A 24,969-nucleotide genomic window follows, 5' to 3' on the forward strand; every position below is an offset into this window, starting at 1 on the left:
AGACATTCTTCAAAAGAATAAGGACTCGACACCAGTGTGTGTGGAAGATACAGTGATTGCTAATAATGAAAACAACCTGCAAAGACCTGTGAGGTCACCTGCAAAGACTGTTGGTATTAATCAGTCCAACCCTATCCAAGTTCCCATTCAAGTTGTTTCTCCTATACCCGGATGCAGCACTTCTACCGATGTGCCAACAATAGGAGCAAGACCTAAGCAGCATTCAGAGATCTTGACCTCTACTCCCATGAAAGAGCGGCTTGAAGAAAAAAAGAGAAAGAAAGAAGAAAAGGAAAAAAGTCTAAGGAAAAACGAGAAAGAAAAGGTCAGCAATGTGCAATGAAGACTAAGATAAAGAAAGAAAAGGTAGAAAAGAAGGGTAGGTACAAAATTTGCTGCGATTAAAAAGCATTCACAGCTACAGCATAAGAACATGAAAAGGACATTGTTTGAATCGGACACAGATTCTTCTATGGATGAAGATGACATTTGTATCGATGAGTCAGAAGATGACATTAGCCTATCGGACATTGGAAAAGACGTTTGCTTTTATTGCGAAGATACAGGCAAAGATGGTGAAATGTGGTAAAGATGCACGTCTTGTGGTTTGTGGGTCCATGCTGAATGCTCTGGATGGGACACTCCCGAAGACTATTTGTGCGATCGCTGCTCAAAGATCTAGATTTGTAATTTTATCAAATCAACTTGTATTTTAATAAAATAATTGACAGGTTATACCGATAACTCATGATTATATCATTGAAATACCCAATATTTCTCATTATATAGTCAGTAAATTGTCAATGACACCTCCGACTGCCATTACCCAGGGTCGGGGTAATACCAAAGCTGATATTTTTTGTTTTTGGTGTGAACAAGTCCTTGGTTACTTAGGAGATGTTATAAGTATACTGTTAAGATTGCTAACATTTCAAAAGAGTGAAACAATCATTTTTTATGATTTTTCCCCCTTAGGTGACTACCATTACCCCAGTCTCCCCTACTTCATTTAGTGTTTGTGTTTTGCCCTTAAAAAACCTACGTTACCAAGTGCAAGCCACTGCAGGTGAAAAAAAGATTCGAAGGCTCATAAAAAATCTTGTTTGCGACCCATTTGCGATACAAACATAGGACGGATCCGATAGAGTATTATAAACCCGAGTATTATAAACAGCTGTGGCAAATCATAACAAAATCACAAAATTTTATTTGAGCACTCTGTTAACGTTCTGAATTTATAGTGAGCATTTGTTAGATACTTTTTACTATCGGGACAAAAACTGCTAGAACTATACACTGTCTTAAAATCAAATCGATCAACGGTCTCAACTTTAATCCCAAACTGTGATTACGACACTACTTATCAGTTTGTTAACACATTCTAAGCACCGTTAAAAAAGACCTTGATAACATAAGTTATTTAATAACAAGTTCGCTGCGAACAATGACGGGGCAGGATTGCAGTGCAGTGCTTGCCGTTTCCTAGACGATGGAAGAGCTCACGTATTTCATCGGCATTGACGTCGGTACCGGTAGTGTTAGGGCTGCCCTGGTGACGGAATTCGGGAAAATAGTCAGTTGCAGCTCCAAGGCAACGAAAACCTGGAACATCCAGACGGATTTCTACGAACAATCCAGCGAGGATATTTGGAATGCAGTGGTGAGCTGTGTCAGGGTGAGTGGTCATAGACTAGATAAAGCGTTGAAGCAACTTTTTCGAAACCAGCGGCGTAGTTAAACTGGATTTCCGACCGGTATTGTTTTATTGCTCAACTTGCGTCAGAACATTTCTGGAGAAATGAAACTGCTATAAATTGAAAGATAACACAAATCAACACAAAATTTGACCTCAACGTTAACGTTATTTTCAAATTAACTCACAAAAAACTAGAAAATAATTTAAAAGTGCACACTTTTACTTTTTCTTTTACGTTCATAGGTTCTATCTATCATCTATCTATCTATCTATCATGTTTTCATTGTATTAGCCTTGATAACGTTTTTCGAAACTCATAATGTCCTGGTGAAAACGTTCTCCTTGCTCTAATGACATCGTACAGCCTCATGACATCGTCTCAAAATTTGTTAGCATATTTTCAACTAGCTTTTTGTAGTTTTCGGCTTTGTTATTTCCTAAAAATCCAGAAACGACTGCTTTGAAACTGTCTCACTCGCTTTTTGAGTACGATTCAGGAACGTTGGAAACTTTTCATGCGGACCAACAAAAACCCCAGCTTTAACCTTTGCTTCTGATAACTTTGATAACTTCGGAAAGTATTCAAAAGCTTCTGAGGTTTTATCCAGTTTTTCAACAAATTGTTTCATCAACCCTAACTTGATGTGCAGAGGTGGCATTAACACTTTTTCCGCTTCAATAATTGGCTCAAATTTTACGTTTTCTTTCCTGACACAAAGTTCTGTTCTTACAGACCATGGCCGTTGAGAATAATGCTTAGCAATCGATCTGCTATCCCATAAGCACAAATACCAAGGATACTTTGTATATCCGCTTTGAAGTCCCATCACAAATCCCACCATTTTAAAATCTCCAATCAGCTGCCAGTTATAATCGCGATACTTCAAGCAAAATTTTAACACTTTCATGATTTTCTTTAAGATGTACTGAGTGAGCGATTGGAAGAGATGGGAATTCATTTCCATTGTGTAATAAAACAGCGTTTAAGCATTTGTGGAAACTCCATTCGCTAGGAACACAAGGTATGCCAATTTCTTCAAACATAGCTTTTATGTCATTGTAAAAACAAAGTCCATCTTCTTTTGTGTATATGTTTAGAATATTTCATGCCTTGTCCGCTGATATTAACATCATCGAGCAAATTCTACTGTTATAGCGAGAGCCTAAAAGCTCTGCTTCACTTTTTGGCAAATTTAAATCTCTAATCAAATCATTAAAATCTTCTGTAGTGATGAAATGATGTTTTGGTTGTTGTGGTGTCGGTAAAAACTCCTTATGAGAACTAAGAGATGAGCTACTTTTTTGTGATAATTTTTTCGGTGGCTCAGGTACTGGTCGTATCAGATCGTGTGCGAATGAAGTAGAAAAAGATTCAAGATCTGGATATTCGATAGGTTTTGCATCTTTACCTCTACGTCTTTTGCTCGGATTTACAATGCAAAAGTAGCAGTCGTTAACGTGGTCTTTTGGTTGTTGCCAGATTCTTGGTATTGCAAATTTCATAGACCTTTTCTCAATGTTTCTGTTTCTCAATGTTTTCTTCGATTACTGTGGCGTAGTGCATCAGGAGTTCTTGTCACATGGTCGTTCGTTCAATAAGGAGTATTATCTTGAAGTTGTGCGTCTTTCATCAGAAGCAATACGAAGAAAACGCTCACTCGTCATTTGGCCAAAAACAACACCTTAATCATGTCTCAGCCACCGTATTTACCAGATTTGTCCCCCTGAAAGTTTTTTCTGTTCCCAAGATTGAAGAGACTTATGAAAGGTCGGCGTTTTGCAACGACTGAGGAGATGGAGAGAAAATAGAAACTGATGAATAAATAAATATTTTTTAAGAAACGTGAAAATTCACCTCATTTTTCAAACATACAGCGTAAATCATTTCATCATATCATTATTTCAATCGTTATATACTGCATATAATATTAATTGAATGTCGAGTGTTTAAAAAAGGTAACTTCCACAAAAAAGCATAACTTTTTTGTTGAGAGAGTAAGTCAATTATAATTATAGAAATGTAAGCTTTCACGTCTGGCGTGATTAGCTTCCGGGTTCTGCCGTGGTCTTCTTTGGTTATAATCTCCGTTTCAACTGCGGCAGTCATCATCAGTGGCGTGGTCGAAGTACTTTTCTTGACGTGTCAACTGAAACAATTATTATTATTTATTTCAGGAAGTAGCTAAAGACGTAGAGCCTAAAAAAATTAAAGGTGTTGGATTTGATGCGACCTGCTCCCTAGCCTGTTTTGACAAGTCTGGTAAACCTTTGAGTGTTAGTCCCACAGGTGAGGAAAATGATCATATTTTTTTAAAGAAGCTCTTTTATTTATCCATATAATAACTACATAGTATAAACAATGTCCTATATCTGAAAGAAAAATCTCTTTTTTGATCTATCTAAACAATTAGACTCTATCATGAACCACCTACTTCTTCTAAGTGTGTTTACAAACCCTGTTAAATATTTGCGCTGCTCCAGGTTGTTACACAATAAACCACAATAAATCCATTGGCAAACATTTACGTCACTTTCATTTTTGAATACTGTTTGAAAAATCTCTTTTGGATCACCAGTATTGTTGCGGTGGCTAAATTTCTTATTTATTTTTTTCTTACATCATTTCCATGTATCTTTCGAAATTCCGCAATCTCGCAACTGATGTATAGATGACTGGCGCATACTTAAAAATGAAAACAAAAATTTAGAACAGTCTAACCTCAGTAATTCATGATAGAAAATGTGAAGTTAAAAAGCTGGTCTACAGATTTTGTTAAGAGATTTAACAATTCTAAAGGTTTGATATGCTTTTGAAGTTGAGTCTTACTCAATTATGAAATTAGAGACATTAGAATTTCAAGCATGTCAAAGTACTCAACATTTTGTTTCAGTAAAGACAAAGGTCAAGTTATATCATCATAAATCATCATGTGAGTATGATAAATATTCATAAAATTCAACCAACGTACTATTTATACATAAGTCATCGAAAATGCCCCTCAATGTGAAACTGACAGAAAAAAACTTTTCACAGAAATCCAGAAACGCTTCAAAAATTTGTTGCAGATAGACGTCTTGAATCTTCTTCCCTCATATCTTATAATAATGGGATGGGCCAGAGTAGGCCAACTCATTCAATAAATATCTGCTTATTTCTACAGTTTTTCCTCTTAAATTTCATGAGTATAGTTTTATATTTATACTAAGAGAAACAAAGGGTACTGGGAAAACATACCAGGAAATACACACGGGAAAACTTACAAAGGAACCGCCCGAGAAGAGAACTGAAGGATAGGCTAATTACTGTCTATTGAGTGGACACCTGAACAAAATAGGGCTGTATAACGGAGACCTCGGCTGCAGGCAATGCAATAATGAGGCAGAGACAGCTGTTGCGAATGTGTTACAGAGGTGGCAAAATGCATGAAAAATCAATTACGTGAAGAAGAATAAAATGTCTATGAACTTCAAATAGATAAAATATACTAATTTTTGTATTCTTTGAGTGGCGGGAGCGCGTAAAAATAACTAGTTTGCCAACTTGGGTGGCCCGCCAAGCTAATTCGGTTGACAATAAATTTCAGGTGCAAGATTTGATCCGAAGTAAGATACCCACCTACATACATTGCAAGTTAAGTGAAAGCTTGAAAAAATAAAAATGTGTACATTTGGTTGGATTGTATCAGATTCATTCGAGTGAAAATTTTGGTTTGCGCATATTTTAACCGAATAAACTTGGTACATTCGGGATATAATCGTTGAGTTAGAACTTATCGGGGGTTCTTGGTTTATCACCCGAATAATCACCATAATCTTCATCCATAAACTTAGTGTATTCTTGTAAATGATTATATACATGTTCTTTCAGGCAATAACGAACAGAACATCATACTTTGGTTGGACCACCGAGCGGTGAAAGAGGCTGAAGAGATAAATGCCACAAATCATCAAATACTTCAGTATGTGGGAGGAAAAATATCACCGGAAATGGAAACTCCTAAATTACTTTGGCTCAAGAGAAATCTAAGAAAAGAATGTTGGGAAAGAGCTGGTTACTTCTTTGATCTTCCCGACTTTTTAACTTGGAGGGCCACAGGTTGCGATTCTAGGTTAGATTTGCTTGATGCTTGTATCAGATATAATAGCTACAGTCCATAATACAAAATAGATTCCAATACAGTTGTTGACTATGACTGGTGAAATATTTGAAATTGTGTATGTTAACTTAACAGTTAGGGATCCATACTTGAGCATTGACAAATGTTACGAAGAGTTTTAGACCCCCGATACACATAATCATCGATTTCTTATTACCATTTGAACACAGGTCATAAAATTTCAAGAGTATATCACAAACGAAATTAGCAGCGGTATTGGATTTTGAATATACCAGTACCTATAAGAAGTGTCTGGAATAATTGTCAGTGGGGCAAAATGTGCCAAATGTGAAGTACCAGGAATGCATGTCGTCTAACTTCCTTCATCAAGCCATTCGCTAGGGTAGTTGGTATGGACTGTTTCGGTCCTTCACATATACTAAGAAGGAAAAATAAAAACGATAAGTATGGAGTTCTTTTCACCTGCATGAATAAAAGGGATGTCCCAGGACTATTTTTTCAGATAATGGAGCTAATTTACGATGTACCGAAAAATAAATGAAAAAAGTGAATTTGATCACGATAAAACCATCTCCCATCTGACCACCAGCAGTAATACATGGCTTTTAACTCCTCCACCAGCTCCAGGTACTTCCAATGTGTGGAGCCATTCATCATAGTTGGAATGGATTGTTTTGGTCCTTTAAATATGATAGCAGGAAGGAAAAAGGAAAACAATACTTTCGAATCGCCACTCCACTGACTGATAGTTTTGAAACAGACATACATTCCTAATCCATATAAAAATCGTAAAAAAGTAAATAAATGTCAGACACATCTACTCACTGCGCCGATTGTCCCATCTTCTTACATCACCTACCTTGCCCTGTATGATCATTTCTGTAACCCCCTCCATTTTCGTTAATATATTCATACTAATGTGCACATATGTCTTCTATTGATACTGTTTTACACATACTTATTTTTAGGTCATCGTGTTCACTGGTTTGCAAATGGACCTACGAAATGTCGATAGAAGGAATTGAAAGCTGGAACAAATCGTATTTTGACACGATAGGTTTGGAAGATCTAGCTGAAAACAACTGGAGCAAAATTGGATCTGTAGTGATTCCCCCTGGATCTTCAGTAGGCAAGGGACTGTCCCCAAAGGCTGCTGATGAGTTGGGATTGTTAGTTGGCACTCCTGTAGGCACTTCTATGATAGACGCTCACGCTGGAGGACTGGGGCTGATCGGTTGCAATGCTCCAGGGGTTGATCCAGAATTCCACACGAGAGTGGGTGAGAATAAAGATGTATATAAAGAGTATGAAATTTAGACTTAGTTCTAAATGAGCATCATCATCGTTCAACTGAGTAGCAACCATAACCTGTTAATATAATTGTATATTTTATTTGAATAAAATATAAAAATTCATATTGAGATAAAAATATTCACATGAGGATACTTGGTTTGAAATCTTTTTATGTTTTTATTTATTTTTTTAATTTTATATATATTGTATTTTCATTTCACATTTTATTGCTTATATATAATTGTATTTTATCTATTCATTCTAATTGTAGGTATTTGTCCTTTTATTGATTTCGAATCACATTAGACAATGGAAGTCCGAACTAATAAAATTCAATAATATCAAAATTGTATTCAGCTATATTTGGACGCATGAATTTGTTTTCTGGTGGCTTTCCCCTTTTTAATAAATCTCAGTTTTATTCTCGTCTTTCTCAATATCAGTATTTTTCATTTTCAGGTTTGATTTGTGGAACTTCTACATGTCACATGGCTGTTTCCGAGGAAGCCACTTTCACTCCTGGAATTTGGGGGCCTTACAAAAACGCCATGATACCTGGCATGTGGTTGAATGAGGGTGGTCAAAGTGCTACAGGAAAACTCATAGATCACGTCATAGATACTCATCCAGCCACACCAGAAATTAGAAAAAAACTGGGTAAAATGTAAGGCTAACGAAAAGCTAAGATAATATTAAGTTAATGGACTAACAAAGAGAAATAATTCCAGCCATTTAATTGTTTTCAACTTCATTTAATTGCAGACATATTCAAGAGTATTTGAGCAACATCTTGATCAATTTGGCACAGCAGCAAAACCTGAAATCAGTTGCCTTTCTGACGAAAGACCTGCATGTTTGGCCTGACTTTCATGGTAACAGATCACCCATAGCCGATCCAACTCTAAAAGGAGTTGTAAGTACATTAGAAAAAAAAACTTTAAAAACCTGAAACATGTCAATAAAAGGACATTTTTTTCTTCTAGATTTGTGGTTTAACTCTTGCTGTTGACGAAGTGAGCCTGGCATTGCTGTATCTCGCCACAGTACAAGCTCTGTCTGTAAGTATCTAAAAGTATAATACTTATTTTAAAGTAATATGGATCAATTAATAAACATGTTTTCAAAAATATTTGCTTTCATCAAACTGTACATACTCTAACAGTTCATAACAAAGTTATGGATGCATATATTTTTTAGGCATATAATCTAAATATATTTTTTCAAATATGTTAGTGAATATGATATTTACCAGTTAATAGTATTAGTTTCATTCAACGAAAACATATTTCCCAAACCTTTGCAAGTACTTATGTGAAGTTAGCGTCGGGCGCCAGCGCTCGAATCTAGCGCCCACCCCCCACTCTTGAGTCCGATTTACACAGCACATATAACGGACTGGTATTATGAAGATGACTTTGATGGGCTTTCGATTCGAATATATTAGTTTCAACTTATCACATGGTAACTTGACACCAATTGAATTAATAACACAAAATATATTTATACAAGGTAAAAATGTGTTTAGATATTGAAAAGCTAGGTAGGTCTGTAGGTGCCAAATATTGCCGGTATTGGGCTAAATGGGGTTCACTTCTACGAACTAATATTTTGTCTCCAAAAGCGAAGTATTGGGACTGATTTTCAAGTGATGTAAAATACTGAGAGTATAGAGTAGTGTGAAATTAAAATTTTTTCACTACATCATAATAACGGCAGCATTGCTGAAATGCAGTCCAGCCCTAAGAATTAAAATTAATATTTTCTAAAATCAGATGTTTGTGGCGGATTTTAATGTAGTGTGAAATGTTTGGAATATGGAGTACTGCAACAATTCAGTTTTTCAGTTCTTCAAGATATCAACAACATTGCTAAAATGGCGTTTATCCATATACACTATTATTATTATTTTCTGGAAACGGTTCTTTGTGACGGATTTCGACGTAGTGCAAAATGTTGAGGATATGAAGTACTATACTATAACTATCCAGTTTTTCAGTACTTCAAAATATCGGCAACATTGCTAAAATGGCGTTTATCCATACACACTATTATTATTATTTTCTGAAAACGGTTCTTTGTGACGGATTTCGACGTAGTGCAAAATATTGAGGATATGAAGTACTGTAACTATCCACTTTTTCAGTACTTCAAAATATCGACAACATTGCTAAAATGGCGTTTATCCATACACACTATTATTATTATTTTCTGAAAACGGTTCTTTGTGACGGATTTCGACGTAGTGCAAAATGTTGAGGACATGAAGTACTATAACTATCCAGTTTTTCAGTACTTCAAAATATCGGCAACATTGCTAAAATGGCGTTTATCCATACACACTATTATTATTATTTTCTGAAAACGGTTCTTTGTGACAGATTTCGACGTAGTGCAAAATATTGAGGATATGAAGTACTGTAACTATCCACTTTTTCAGTACTTCAGAATATCGGCAACATTGCTAAAATGGCGTTTATCCATACACACTATTATTATTATTTTCTGAAAACGGTTCTTTGTGACGGATTTCGACGTAGTGCAAAATATTGAGGATATGAAGTACTGTAACTATCCACTTTTTCAGTACTTCAAAATATCGGCAACATTGCTAAAATGGCGTTTATCCATACACACTCTATTATTATTATTTTCTCTAAAACGGTTCTTTGTGACGGATTTCGACGTAGTGCAAAATGTTGAGGATATGGAGTACTGTAACTATCCACTTTTTCAGTACTTCAAAATATCGGCAACATTGCTAAAATGGCGTTTATCCATACACACTATTATTATTATTTTCTGAAAACGGTTCTTTGTGACGGATTTCGACGTAGTGCAAAATATTGAGGATATGAAGTACTATAACTATCCAGTTTTTCAGTACTTCAAAATATCGGCAACATTGCTAAAATGGCGTTTATCCATACACACTATTATTATTATTTTCTGAAAACGGTTCTTTGTGACGGATTTCGACGTAGTGCAAAATGTTGAGGATATAAAGTACCTACTGTAAGTATCCAGTTATTCAGTTCTTCAAAATATTGCCATCGTTGCCAAACTCAGTTTTTGTTAAATATTTTCGAAATACTCATTCATTGAATGAATTTTTTAGATTAGATAAGTAGGGTATTATTTTAGTTTCAAGGTGTTGTTTCAACTTGTATGTTTCTTATACTCTGTTTTTATTTTCATTTTTATTTCTTTTATTGACAATTCCTATACAATGTCTACACGGAAATAAAGTATTATTATTATAGAAAAATAGACTATAAGACTTATTCGAAGCCAACATTATTTGTATAAAGATGGAGAAATAGAAAACCTTTCTTTCCCAAAAATTAATATCTTCTTTAAGTATACCCCTTTTCAATTCAAAGAAGAAAATCTATTGCAATAGTGTTCTTAAGATTATAGCGTATTTGAAATTTATAATTAAATTCAGTATAGTATTCAAAGCATATTTGTGACAGACACACTTTATTCTAGTTACTATACTACTATACATATCGGCATAGTGGACAGAGGGCCTCACCATGAGCCTAAGATTACTGATCATTCAATAATTTCCGTTATTATACAAAATAGTGACTTTGCAATATCTACACCTTTTTTCACACGGAGATTAAATGATGAGGTTTTTCATAGTATCAACCTGAGGCTGATTGAATGTGAATGGTTGAAAACCTCCACTGATGTGAATGAGATTTACCATAATATTGAATCGGAGTGTAGATTAATTTTAAATGAGATAGCACCCATTATCGAAATCAAAAACAAACAAAATCAGGTACCTTGGTACGATGATGAGATAAAATCATTTTCAAAACAAAGAGACAAATTGTATAAAGATTTCAGAAAAACTTCCAATGCCAATAAAGAGGAGTTGTGGAATAAATATAAATCAAAACGAAATGAGGTTGTTAATTTACTGAAAATAAAAAAATTGCAATACTTTGAAAATAAAATTGATTCAAATAAAAATGACCCTAAAGAAATGTGGAAAACTATTAAAAAATTAACAAAAGGTGAGAAGCAGCATATGAACTTCAAGTGCATTAACTTTAGCACTGATGGCACTATATCAAGGGTAAAAACTGAGCAAGATGCTGCCAATAAGTTTAATTCGTTCTATGTTGATAGCATTGAGCGGATCTCTAGTTCTATCATCTCTGAAGAAAAGTGGTCTCAGAAAAATCTTAAACCAGTGGTAGCTAGTTTTCCTGAATTTGAAAGTGTAAACCTAAGTAAGTTGAGATCTACTATATTTTCTCTCAAAAAAAAAGGCAGTATTGAGGAAGTAATTAGTGTCAGGTTTTTGAGAGAAACGTTTTATACTGGTGGAATTGTCTTCCTGAACTTGATAAATACTTCACTTGCAAATGGTAGTTTTCCCAACCAATTGAAACTCAGTACTATAATGCCCATTCCTAAAATTAATAACGCAATAGAAATGTCTGACTATAGGGCCATAAATACTTTACCAACTATAGAGAAACTCTTAGAAATAATAGTGCACGAACAAATAACTCAGTACTTCAGTAAGAATGATCTGTTTATGGGTAACCAATCTGGTTTTAGAGAACATCATTCATGTGAAACTGCCCTTCAGTTAACAATATCGAAATGGAAGCAGGTACTTGATGATGGTAAATATGTAGTGGCAGTATTTCTTGACTTCAAAAGAGCGTTTGAGACCATCGACAGAGAAATTTTACTTCTAAAATTGAAATATTATGGCATTCAGAGTAAAGTATTGAATTGGTTCAAAGAATATCTCAGTAATAGATCTCAAAGAACCAAAATAGGCAACTCTTATTCAAACGAAATTATTAATAATTTTGGTGTACCTCAAGGCAGTGTGCTGGGACCACTGCTTTTTATAATATATTTGAATGATCTCAATTATGTGCAAGGTCATGATTTTCTGAATTTATTCGCGGATGACACATTGGTTGCATGTTATGGTCACAATCTTAACGAAACAATAACTCGAATGAACCAAGTATTAAAAAAATATGAAACCTATCTGGGAACTAATAAACTAAAATTAAATACAAAAAAAACCAAAGCCATGATTCTCAGTAATAAACATAAATTAAAGTATGTGGACTATGAGTCTCTACAACTTACCATTGATCATGACAAGATTGAATGGGTAACCGAGTTTAAATACTTAGGTTTCATAATAGATGACTCACTAACACTGAACGCTCATAGCGATTACATTTGCAAAAAAATTTCGAAAAAACTCTTCTTTTTTTCTAGGATATCATCTCAAGTGTCTTTATTTTCAAAGATAACTATATATAGAAGCATTATACAGCCACATTTTGATTACTGTTCTAGTCTTCTATATCTCTTGGACAAAAACAACAAACAAAAATTAGAAAAATTACAAAATCGAGGAATGCGAATAATCTTGATGTGTAATAGATATACTCCCATTCAAATTATGCTAAATACTCTAAATTGGTATAGTGTAACGCAAAGACTATTTTATATGTCAATGATGTTCATTTATAAAATCACAAAGAATTTATTACCAAGTTACTTCAAGTCTTTTATTACTTATAACAATCAAATTCACCGTTATGATACAAGGACTAATAATGAATTTCATATAGCTAGAACCAAAACTAAAAATTCTATGATATCATTATTTTTCAGGGGACTGAATGATTTCAACGAACTCCCTCAAGACATTAAATGCTCGGTCACTATCGATAGTTTCAAATATCAGCTAAAAAAACATATAAGGTCACTGGATATTTATTAATTTTTTTCGTTCTTTTAACTTTCTTTTCTTTCTTTTTAGCTTTTAAAATACTTTTAACTTTATACACACACATTCATATGTTTCACTGTTTTACACTTATTTTGAAGAATATTTTTTTAACAGATTGATATAAAAATTGTTTTTATCTATTTGTATTTTATTACTAGTAGCTATTATAATTGATGTATTCATATATTTCGCGATATTGACAATTTTTTCACATTTATCATAATTTTTAAGATTTGTATGTATATTAGGAATTCCTATTTCAAATAAAGATTTCATTTCATTTCAAATTCAAAGTACTGTTTGAAACAATTTGGTTCAATGATTCTTTTACAGCGTTTGCAACTAAAAACTTGTTTCAAATTGTCAACATATCTTCCACAAATTAAACAATATCTTTCCATATTCTCTGATTTCTTCAGTAGATACTCCTTAAGATATGAACGATAATTATCAGGGTTGAAAGATATATTCAACTCTTTCCGATTTAAAATACAACTTATGTAGTGTAAAACGAAAATCCCACAATTGTACGAATCAGTTTGCTGTGAGTGTGTTTCGTTGATGACTTTGAAATCAGTCAAGTCATATTGATATGGCGTATGCTTATTTAGTGTTTTAATAAATCTACAAAACTTATTAAATATCTCGTACCTTTGTTGTTTTGTTGAACCATAAGGATCAATAAATGAAAAAGTTCCCTTCAGATAATCAATAATTATCATTGTGAAGTGTTTATTATGCAAAATGGGGATAATATTCACTTTACTATCGATATTTTTAAACAAATCATCTTTGAAAAAATCGATTTCCAGTTTGTTCAGTTGAAATAACAACAAATCCGTTTTGAATATACTCCAAATTTTCACAGTTGGATCTGGTTTTTCGGAGTAAATCAGATCAGAGATTATGAAAAATACAGTATTAGATATATACAAATATTTATTCAAGGTCAAATAATCCTCAATTGTTAAGTTAAATGTGCAGTCATATCTAGCGATGACATAGTTTCCTAAGTCATCAGAAGGTATATAATGATCTGGTTTACATTTTAGAGCATTGGGCATAATTTCATTTTTTTGTAACTTATGGAAAGGTTTCACATCGAAATTTCCACTACAAATGGGACAATAATATACAACGTCTGGGGAATCTAAAGGGCACGTAAATTCAAATATTCTATTGTCGCAATTGAAGTGTATCCATCTTGTGCAAAGCTCGCAACAAACCCAATTTGTATTTTGCTGCCCTTCAAATTGGCCGCACATAGGACAAAAAAATTCAAGTAGCATATAATGATTTTTTCTCGTTATATTTTTTCAAATAGTTCTGAAAATTATTCAGATATTCTTTGCTCTCAATATCCGTGTTTCCGTATGGATTGAATATGTCCAATGTTTTATTTTTGAAATTAATTGTCAGAAGAAACCATTTTTCATCAAGAAAGTGAAACGGAATGAAAGTTTTTTTTTTAAAAGGCAATATTTTACCTAATATCATATTTTTCTCCAATTCATAAAATGAAGTGGCGCAGGGCCATACAGCTACATCTGACTGTTTTTTATTTTTTGTTATTATAATCGCAGCTAAAGTATTCATTAATTTTGGAGAAAGTATCCGGGATAAGTCATTGTATTTCAAAACATTGAAGTCCTCCGATGATATAAATCTATTTCCTTTCACAAACTCATAAAATCCAATGTAGTACGAAAATGTTTCGAATATTTTATAATATTGACAGTCGTTCACCAAGTTATTTTCTAGAATATCCAATGAGATCATTTTATTTTCGGTGTTACTAACTGCCTGCGTAGATTTATAAGATGGTAAATATTTGAGATATCTACCAGAGAAGAAGGTAAATTTGGCCTTTGGCTTTCTGTTCCATTGTTCTTCAGCATTAGTAGTACTATCTGCAGAATCATCATCCGAAACAATGATCTGGTTAGTTCTGGGGACTGTAGATAGTTTATGTTTCGATATACCTAGGTCAATTTCGGTGAAAACCTTCAAGATGTGACCTCTCACTTTTCTTATGAAAGTAGTGGGTTTGAGATCCCTGGCTCCTTTCAATATATCTGTTTTGAGAAAACCAAACCATCGTTCTATTAAAGCGTTGCTCAGTCTTTTCTTGGTAACGACTGCTGACCACAAAGGAAATAGTCCCATATATCTATCCAAGACGATTTCTAATAAGGAAGGGCAATAAAAATCATTTTTATTGTAATTGTTTTTCGTTGTGAGCCTATTTCGATTATATATGTCCAAAAAAAAATTATAGAGAGGTGATTTTTTTCTTAAACTTTTTTGATTGAGCAGATTTTCACTCGATTTACTTGTAGTTACCGAAATATCTTGGGCTTCAAGACAATCTAAAGTATCCATTTTAGATAGAATTTCATCAAGTACGTCGTTTTGATATTCCGATGACAATATTATAGTTAGATTTTTAAACCATTCACTTGCTTCCTTGAGATCAGTTATATTGAACGCTATTGCGAACAATGTTTTAATACAGTTCCTTATTCGCTTATTTTCAATTGTTTTGGTATTTTCATCAATCAATTGAAATAAATTTTTTATGAAATGAGCGCAACATAAATACAACTTGGTTTTCTTTGAGGGAAAGTGTTTCTTCGTTTGGAGATAGTCGAAGCATAAGTTCAAATAATTATCTAATTGCATATTATTAAACGCTTTCGAAGCCGCGTTCAAATTCGCGAAACTAAAGTCGCTGACAAACACTTCAAATATTGGCCATGCTTTTTTCTCCTGGCAAAATTTTTTGAATTTTACAAATAATTCGTAAATTGCAAGTGTATCATGTTCGCATGATATCATTTCTAGAATAGGACAGATGGTTTTTTCTGGTAAACTAACAACGCCACAATAATATAATATTTTTTTATCGTCGTTTTTATTATAATCCACAACTGCCCCTGTGGCATCAAAATGGAAAACTTTACTAGTAGAAGTCTTCGCAATCTCTAGTTGTTGTGAACTGAACATTTTAACGTTCAACGGAGAACAGACTTGTTTGACAAAATTGAAATGATCCTTTTTATACAATATGAGATCGACGATATCATCTTCATGTCTCCTAAGACTATTTTGAGTTTCACTGCGAATTTTACGGACTACTTCCTCTGATTTGATATCCTGCAATTGACCTCGCCGAATGGCAGATTTATCGGCTTTCAAAATTGTTTTTTTTCTGAATTCAGAGGGCTTCATGTTCCTCAGCATTTTCTTGGCTATATCTCTTTCTACACCGCGTACTTGATCAGTGATTTTAAACGGGTGACAATAATCGCAAGATGTACTAAAAACTTGTAGGTACTATTTTACCATGTTGCATATCATTCGAAATATCAAATTTGAAATTTTTGCATTTTTGATAATTATTTCGACAGTATGCGAACAAAACTATTTTGTTTTTCAAATATTTTGTTCTATAGAAGGCAACAGTACAACTATTATTAACATACTTTCTCAACTGGTTTCGGAAAAAATATGGATAATATTTTTTAGACAGTTTTCCTTCATTACTTATAGTGTTCCATTGTTGATTATTGATGTAGAACTTGCCTTCGAGAAAGTTGCATTTTGAATAATCGCTTCTTTTTATATTTTTATGCTTAAATGGATTGGTATTTTTGCTATTATGTGGAAGGACCCGATTATTCTCGGATGGTTTCTTTATGTTAAAACTGACAATTGAAAGTGACGAATCTGTTACGTTTTCCAAAGTGGAAATTGTATTTAAGCTGATCGAAGATTCGGTGAAAAGGCTTTTGCAGATACGAGGAGAGGTATCATTCTTAATTTTTCTATCATTATTTCTTTCACTTTCCATTTGATTATTATTGTTTGAGCCCTTCTTGCTGAAATCTAAGAGTTTTGATTCTGAACTGAATGATAGAGTGAAATGATCCCCCTCATTATTGATATTGTTCAATTTTTTTTCTAAGGGTGTAGAATGTTCAATACTATATTTTTCTTTCAGTTTCTGGATCACTCCATTATCAGAAATATGACCTACCAAATCCTCATTCAAAGGGACTACCGGTAACGAACATTTTTCATCTGACAATTCTAAAGTTTCTTCGAAATATTCAGGATTTTCCATTATTTTATCACTTGGATTGGTCGGTGATCGCATTTGAAATGGGGCGACTTCTTCAGATGAAACTACTTCATCAGAAAAATTTTTGGAGGCACTGCCATGTGATCGAATCGATTTGTTTTCCAATAAATCCTTCAGATTATATGAGTTTCTTTGGATTAATTGAAAAATCCATTTCTTTTTTTTTTTGCGCTCTTCCCTATTACGAATTTGTTCAACCAATTTGTCGTAAAAATTGTCATTGAACTGAATGGCCACTAGCTCATTGTATGTTATATTACCCTTTAGAAATTGTATTCGAGTGACAATATTATTAACTTTATCTTTCATTTCGCTAAGGTCAGATTAGTAAACAAAACTTAAACAAAAAATGAACTATGGCAATTAAAATAACTAAAATAAAAATCATGCTTCACACTTTTCAGAAACAAAATATTTGTTAAATAGAAATCACGACTGATAATATGAAATGAACTATGAAATGAAAAGACAGAAAGTTGCTCGTATTATAGACTATACAAGAATGTGGCAAAGTCAGTTCGGGACGAATGGCACAATCTAATCGGTATGTGAAAACATCTAGTTCGAATGTAACGGAGAACAAGTGATGCCTATACGCGTAATACATTTACTTTTAATAGGTGGTGAGGATAGAAATAAATTTACAATCAAATGCGTTTAACTCAATTAATTAGCACTTTAGAGGAGATTTGTAAAGAAATTGATCTTTATAATTTTTTATTACCTTTAAATAAGGTCTCTTGTGATTTTTTGATAGAGTAAAAGATTTCTAAAATCGAAAAGAAATTCGAAAATTTCCACTAGTGCGCTAGCATTGAGATATCATTGATATGATTCAAGAATACTGGATGTTTGTTCACAAAACCAAACTTTGAAAATTTTACAGAAATGCAAATAAATGATTGAATAATCATTTCAGAAAGGTTTATGCCGCTTTGAATGAGATGCCAATGTTTTGAAAGACTGAAAACTTTTGGCCATATACTACTTGATATACCCAAAATTTTTGCTCATTATGTGCACTGTATGAAAAATCGTAACGTAGATTTCACGAAGGTTTTCATTAGAGTTTTCTCACAATAAAGTAGCACCTACTTCAATACGTTAAAGATATTCATCAAGTAGGTATCCGCAATATTTCAAAATAAATCACAAATAATCATATTCAGAAAACAATAATAATAGTGTGTATGGATAAACGCCATTTTAGCAATGTTGCCGATATTTTGAAGAACTGAAAAACTGAATAGTTATAGTACTTCATATCCTCAACATTTTGCATTACGTCGAAATCCGTCACAAAGAACCGTTTTCAGAAAATAATAATAATAGTGTGTATGGATAAACGCCATTTTAGCAATGTTGCCGATATTTTGAAGTACTGAAAAAGTGGATAGTTATAGTAATTCATATCCTCAACATTTTGCACTACGTCGAAATCCGTCACAAAGAACCGTTTTCAGAAAATAATAATAATAGTGTGTATGGATAAACGCCATTTTAGCAATGTTGCCGATATTTTGAAGTACTGAAAAAGTGGATAGTTATAGTAATTCATATCCTCAACATTTTGCACTACGTCGAAATCCGTCACAAAGAACCGTTTTCAGAAAATAATAATAATAGTGTGTATGGATAAACGCCATTTTTGCAATGTTGCCGATATTTTGAAGAACTGAAAAACTGAATAGTTATAGTACTTCATATCCTCAACATTTTGCATTACGTCGAAATCCGTCACAAAGAACTGTTTTCAGAAAATAATAGTAATAGTGTGTATGGATGAACGCTATTTTAGCAATGTTGCCGATATTTTGAAGAACTGAAAAACTGGATAGTTATAGTACTTCATATCCTCAACATTTTGCACTACGTCGAAATCCGTCACAAAGAACCGTTTTCAGAAAATAATAATAATAGTGTGTACGGATAAACGCCATTTTAGCAATGTTGCCGATATTTTGAAGAACTGAAAAACTGAATAGTCATAGTACTTCATATCCTCAACATTTTGCACTACGTCGAAATCCGTCACAAAGAACCGTTTTCAGAAAATAATAATAATAGTGTGTATGGATGAACGCTATTTTAGCAATGTTGCCGATATTTTGAAGAACTGAAAAACTGGATAGTTATAGTACTTCATATCCTTAACATTTTGCACTACGTCGAAAACCGTCACAAAGAACCGTTTTCAGAAAATAATAATAATAGTGTGTATGGATAAACGCCATTTTAGCAATGTTGCCGATATTTTGAAGAACTGAAAAACTGAATAGTTATAGTACTTCATATCCTCAACATTTTGCATTACGTCGAAATCCGTCACAAAGAACTGTTTTCAGAAAATAATAATAATAGTGTGTATGGATAAACGCTATTTTAGCAATGTTGCCGATATTTTGAAGAACTGAAAAACTGAATAGTTATAGTACTTCACATCCTCAACATTTTGCATTACGTCGAAATCCGTCACAAAGAACCGTTTTCAGAAAATAATAATAATAGTGTGTATGGATAAACGCCATTTTAGCAATGTTGCCGATATTTTGAAGTACTGAAAAAGTGGATAGTTATAGTAATTCATATCCTCAACATTTTGCACAACGTCGAAATCCGTCACAAAGAACCGTTTTCAGAAAATAATAATAATAGTGTGTATGGATAAACGCCATTTTAGCAATGTTGCCGATATTTTGAAGAACTGAAAAACTGAATAGTTATAGTACTTCATATCCTCAACATTTTGCATTACGTCGAAATCCGTCACAAAGAACTGTTTTCAGAAAATAATAGTAATAGTGTGTATGGATGAACGCTATTTTAGCAATGTTGCCGATATTTTGAAGAACTGAAAAACTGGATAGTTATAGTACTTCATATCCTCAACATTTTGCACTACGTCGAAATCCGTCACAAAGAACCGTTTTCAGAAAATAATAATAATAGTGTGTATGGATAAACGCCATTTTAGCAATGTTGCCGATATTTTGAAGAACTGAAAAACTGAATAGTTATAGTACTTCATATCCTCAACATTTTGCACTACGTCGAAATCCGTCACAAAGAACCGTTTTCAGAAAATAATAATAATAGTGTGTATGGATGAACGCTATTTTAGCAATGTTGCCGATATTTTGAAGAACTGAAAAACTGGATAGTTATAGTACTTCATATCCTTAACATTTTGCACTACGTCGAAATCCGTCACAAAGAACCGTTTTCAGAAAATAATAATAATAGTGTGTATGGATAAACGCCATTTTAGCAATGTTGCCGATATTTTGAAGAACTGAAAAACTGAATAGTTATAGTACTTCATATCCTCAACATTTTGCACTACGTCGAAATCCGTCACAAAGAACCGTTTTCAGAAAATAATAATAATAGTGTGTATGGATAAACGCCATTTTAGCAATGTTGCCGATATTTTGAAGAACTGAAAAACTGGATAGTTATAGTACTTCATATCCTCAACATTTTGCATTACGTCGAAATCCGTCACAAAGAACTGTTTTCAGAAAATAATAATAATAGTGTGTATGGATGAACGCTATTTTAGCAATGTTGCCGATATTTTGAGGAACTGAAAAACTGGATAGTTATAGTACTTCATATCCTCAACATTTTGCACTACGTCGAAATCCGTCACAAAGAACCGTTTTCAGAAAATAATAATAATAGTGTGTATGGATAAACGCCATTTTAGCAATGTTGCCGATATTTTGAAGAACTGAAAAACTGAATAGTTATAGTACTTCATATCCTCAACATTTTGCATTACGTCGAAATCCGTCACAAAGAACTGTTTTCAGAAAATAATAATAATAGTGTGTATGGATAAACGCTATTTTAGCAATGTTGCCGATATTTTGAAGAACTGAAAAACTGGATAGTTATAGTACTTCATATCCTCAACATTTTGCATTACGTCGAAATCCGTCACAAAGAACTGTTTTCAGAAAACAATAATAATAGTGTGTATGGATAAACGCCATTTTAGCAATGTTGTTGATATCTTGAAGAACTGAAAAACTGAATTGTTGCAGTACTCCATATTCCAAACATTTCACACTACATTAAAATCCGCCACAAACATCTGATTTTAGAAAATATTTAGACTGCATTTCAGCAATGCTGCCGTTATTATGATGTAGTGAAAAAATTTTAATTTCACACTACTCTATACTCTCAGTATTTTACATCATTTGAAAATCATTCCCAAAACTTCGCTTTTGGAGACAAAATATTAGTTCGTAGAAGTGAACCCCATTTAGCCCAATACCGGCAATATTTGGTACCTACAGACCTACCTAGCTTTTCAATATCTAAACACATTTTCACCTTGTATAAATATATTTTGTGTTATTAATTCAATTGGTGTCAAGTTACCATGTGATAAGTTGAAACTAATATTCTAATATATTCGAATCGAAAGCCCATCAAAATCATCCTAATAATACCAGTCCGTTATATGTGCTGTGTAAATCGGACTCAAGAGTGGGAGGTGGGCGCTAGATTTGAGCGCTGGCGCCCGACGCTAACTTCACATAAGTTTTGCAAGTCTTCATTTGCACATTATTGAAAAAAGTTACTTCACAAAGCACGGAACCACAGAACACCAAGTAGTCGAATAACCTTATTTCAATATATTATAATAGTTATTGTTTCAAAAAAATATTATATTTACTTTCAGTATGGAACTCGCCACATAATACACAACCTGAAAAAATCTGGTTACAAGAACATCAAATCCACTCTTATTTGCGGTGGACTGAGCAAGAATCCCATCTTCACGCAGAGCCAAGCAGACGTTTGTAATCTCCCCGTGGTGTGTCCAGATGAAGAGGAGTCTGTTCTACTTGGGGCAGCCATTTTGGGGGCATGTGGAGCTGGTCACTTCAGAGATATGAAGACTGCTGTTCAGACAATGGGCGGCAAAGGCAAGGTGGTCGAGCCCAACAAGGACGTGATTGATTATCATGATAAAAAATACGAGGTGTTTCTGAAAATGTATGAACACCAACAACATTATAGGAAAATAATGAATTGCTGAATTGGGTCGAGTTTTTTTTTACTCCTGTTTGAAGTGTCTGCATTTTGTTCATTTATCCTATATGAGTAAACTTGATTGGATTATGAGAGAAACTTTGCTTATCTCTCCCCATGTTTTAGATAAAATTTTCCCACTTCTCATCAAATGGAAGCTTTCTAGAAGTACCTACATTTATAAACATTTGCAGGCACTCAATTCAGAGTAAGTCTGAGAATTTTTGCTGTTTTAGGCCCAGATGGGTTAAACACTAACTAGAAAGAACTATTAGAATACCTACCACCACCATTCCAAAGTTTTCAACTCATAGCGTGAGACTGAACTCAGTACAGGTGTAGCCTCTTTGTGGGTCTGATCGATTATTACCAAAAATTTGAAACTACTCATGAAATTGTTCAGATTCCTTGAGCTACTTAAAAAAATCCCTGAGCATGTTACCTCAAGAAAAAGGAGACATCGTGAAGAATTTTGTCTATGTCAAGTATCAATACAAAAACTCTAGCATGGGCACTCTCATCAAGATTGCCATTCCAATCTTGCTCTTGTCCTTTTGAGTAGTGATGTGGACTCTCTTCATCATTCTACAGATACTAACGAATGTGTTTGCATTCCAAATTGTATATTCCTCGATTATAGTTCCCCAGATGGGAAGGACATGAACCTTCGAGTTTTTCTGTGCAGGTATCTTCAATGGTACTCGCAGGTCGTGTGAACGCGTTGCGACCCTTTAGTTGGTGAACTAGCGGTTCTTGAAGGAGAGGGTTTCAAGTTCCGAATACCATTGAAGTCCAAGTTTGAAACCTTTTTATCAAAATCTTCGAAATTTCACCGATTCCGAGAACCACCAAAAATATGTAAAAATATTTTGCATAAAATATATCGTTATGGATGCTCAAAACATGGGAATTTATCCTAAACACGAATATGTAATAATTTTTTCGTTCATGTAAGTAATAAGCATGTTTCCACAATTTTCAAACCTAAGACCATGACTATCAAACCAGAAAATAGCTTGGATATACCTCCAACAACCATCAGAATTCTGACAAAAAGTGGTCTTCAAGGTTCACAAAATGTTAATTTACTTAAATGATAGAACATGGTTCTCTCATGGTTCTAATTGCTCAGTAGGTATGTCCAAGTCCTCTGCAACTAAAAAGGCTCCATTGCAGATCACACATATTCTCTCAACCAAACTAATTCAGCTTCTTAACTAAGGCGATTACTTTATTAGTGAATGATCTTTCAGGTCAGAGGCAAGAGTTTGACAATGCCAATCCCTGAATACATCATCCCGTCTAAGGTAGACAGCACAGAGTTTATGCTCCTCCACCAAGCCTGTTAACCTCCAAGGTTTACAGACCATGGTACATTTTCCTCACATGAGCTCAAATATACCTGACGATCCATTGGATTGTATGTAAAAATATTTCTTCCTGAGCAGCTAATCCCATTTAACCGAAATTGAGCAGTTCCTTTATAAGACAGTTTTTTAACTCTTTTCAATGCATACGTCAAATCTCGGCTGGAATATGCCTCCCTTATATGGTCACCCATATACAATGTCCACATAAACAAAATCGAGTCTATACAAAGACGCTTCATGAAATATATTACTTACAAGCTAGGAGTTTACCCTGAACAAGGCATCGACAACAGAATACTACTGAATAAATTTAATCTATCATACCTTCAAAACCAAAGAACCTACTACTCTATAATTTTCATTTATAAACTAGTCCCGAACTACTCTCCCACTTCAACTTTCATGTTCCACAAATTAATTCTAGAAATGAACTGACTTTTTATCTATCAAATTCTAGAACAAACATATTACTCAAGTCACCAGTTGTTGCAATGAGCAATCAACTCTGTGAAAATCTCGACATGTATTATAAACCTATTGGTCAAGTTGAGAACCATGTTAAGAAACTTTTACACTCTAGTCAAAACACATGAGTCCGAATTGAAAGTTACTCTACCATGTGAGTTTATTACTACTACTGTATTACTGCTGAATTGTGGTTTTTTTTGTAATACAGATGAACTATGTTTTTACTTGTTAGCTCTACATCTGACATGTTTTTTTTTTAATTACTCTCCTAGCTTGCTGCACACAAGTTTTTCACCTAATTTTTTACTTAACTCTCCCAAATGTTTCCTTCATTTTGTTTAATCGCTTTAGGTGTTTCTAGTTGATAAATTAGTATTGTATTCATGTATAATGTGTATGTATATATATATATATATATATATATATATATATATATATATATATATATATATATATATATTTAACGTATATATTTGTAGCTTTCACTTACTTCATATGTCTTGTAATTTTACAGTTGTTATGTGTTTTTATCATGATCACAACTTTCATATTTTAATTTTAACTCAACTCAATTGCGACCAATCTCACTAACATTGTAAGTATCCGTCTGTTAACTTAAGTTCTGTATTAATTAAAAATCTATCATCTTAGCTCCCTGATGATGACAATAACCATTGTCGAAATATTGGAAATATAATGTTATAAGAGTACACTTGCGCTTCGCTGCTATCCCAAATAACTCCAAGGAATTGTTCGTAACTAGTCAGCAAAGACTACCTCTCTCTCTCTCTCTCTATATATATATATATATATATATATATATATACATATATATATATTTCAGCATTAAATTCCACAAAAAGGATTTGAAGCTTTATATCTTCTATTAATTATCTGCGAGCGCTTTCGACAGTTGGTAGTACTGTCATCTTCTGGCAATCCTCAAGTTTGAGTAGTGCCAGAAGGTGACAGTACTACCAACTGTCGAAAGCGCTCGCAGATAATTAATAGAAGATATAAAGCTTCAAATCCTTTTTGTAGAA

General features: G+C 33.5%; 1 protein-coding gene and 1 long non-coding RNA gene across 3 annotated transcripts; one reads left to right on the top strand and one right to left on the bottom strand.

The window, feature by feature from the left end:
• Positions 1–1,320: 1,320 nt before the first annotated feature.
• LOC111506244 (FGGY carbohydrate kinase domain-containing protein) lies at positions 1,321–22,096 on the top strand. Its single transcript, XM_074169343.1, has 8 exons — positions 1,321–1,675; positions 3,872–3,983; positions 5,565–5,805; positions 6,783–7,093; positions 7,567–7,771; positions 7,870–8,020; positions 8,091–8,165; positions 21,736–22,096. Exons 1-8 carry the CDS (start codon positions 1,490–1,492, stop codon positions 22,093–22,095), a joined length of 1,641 nt encoding a protein of 546 aa, XP_074025444.1. The 5' UTR covers positions 1,321–1,489; the 3' UTR covers position 22,096.
• On the bottom strand, positions 3,517–24,715 carry LOC111506245 (uncharacterized). Of its 2 annotated transcripts, none has more exons than XR_012464072.1 (2): positions 23,783–24,715; positions 3,517–3,843 (listed from the first exon to the last, which is right to left on the bottom strand). It is a non-coding gene; the product is annotated as an uncharacterized lncRNA (long non-coding RNA). The 2 variants fall into 2 exon arrangements; XR_002722238.2 differs by lacking the exon at positions 23,783–24,715 and adding an exon at positions 8,357–8,421.
• Between the last annotated feature and the right edge of the window lie 254 nt (positions 24,716–24,969).

Source organism: Leptinotarsa decemlineata, unplaced genomic scaffold (genome assembly GCF_025532065.1).
Source record: "Leptinotarsa decemlineata unplaced genomic scaffold, Ldec_3_MD MMD2_P_RNA_scaffold_5, whole genome shotgun sequence".
Taxonomy (NCBI): domain Eukaryota; kingdom Metazoa; phylum Arthropoda; class Insecta; order Coleoptera; family Chrysomelidae; genus Leptinotarsa; species Leptinotarsa decemlineata.

Coding starts and splice junctions, on each gene's coding strand:
- LOC111506244 (XM_074169343.1), top strand. CDS start 1,490: ATGGAAGAGCTCACGTATTTCATCGGCATTGACGTCGGTACCGGTAGT. Junction 5,806..6,782: donor GCCACAGGTTGCGATTCTAG/GTTAGATTTGCT, acceptor ACTTATTTTTAG/GTCATCGTGTTCACTGGTTT. Junction 7,094..7,566: donor AGAATTCCACACGAGAGTGG/GTGAGAATAAAG, acceptor TTTCATTTTCAG/GTTTGATTTGTGGAACTTCT.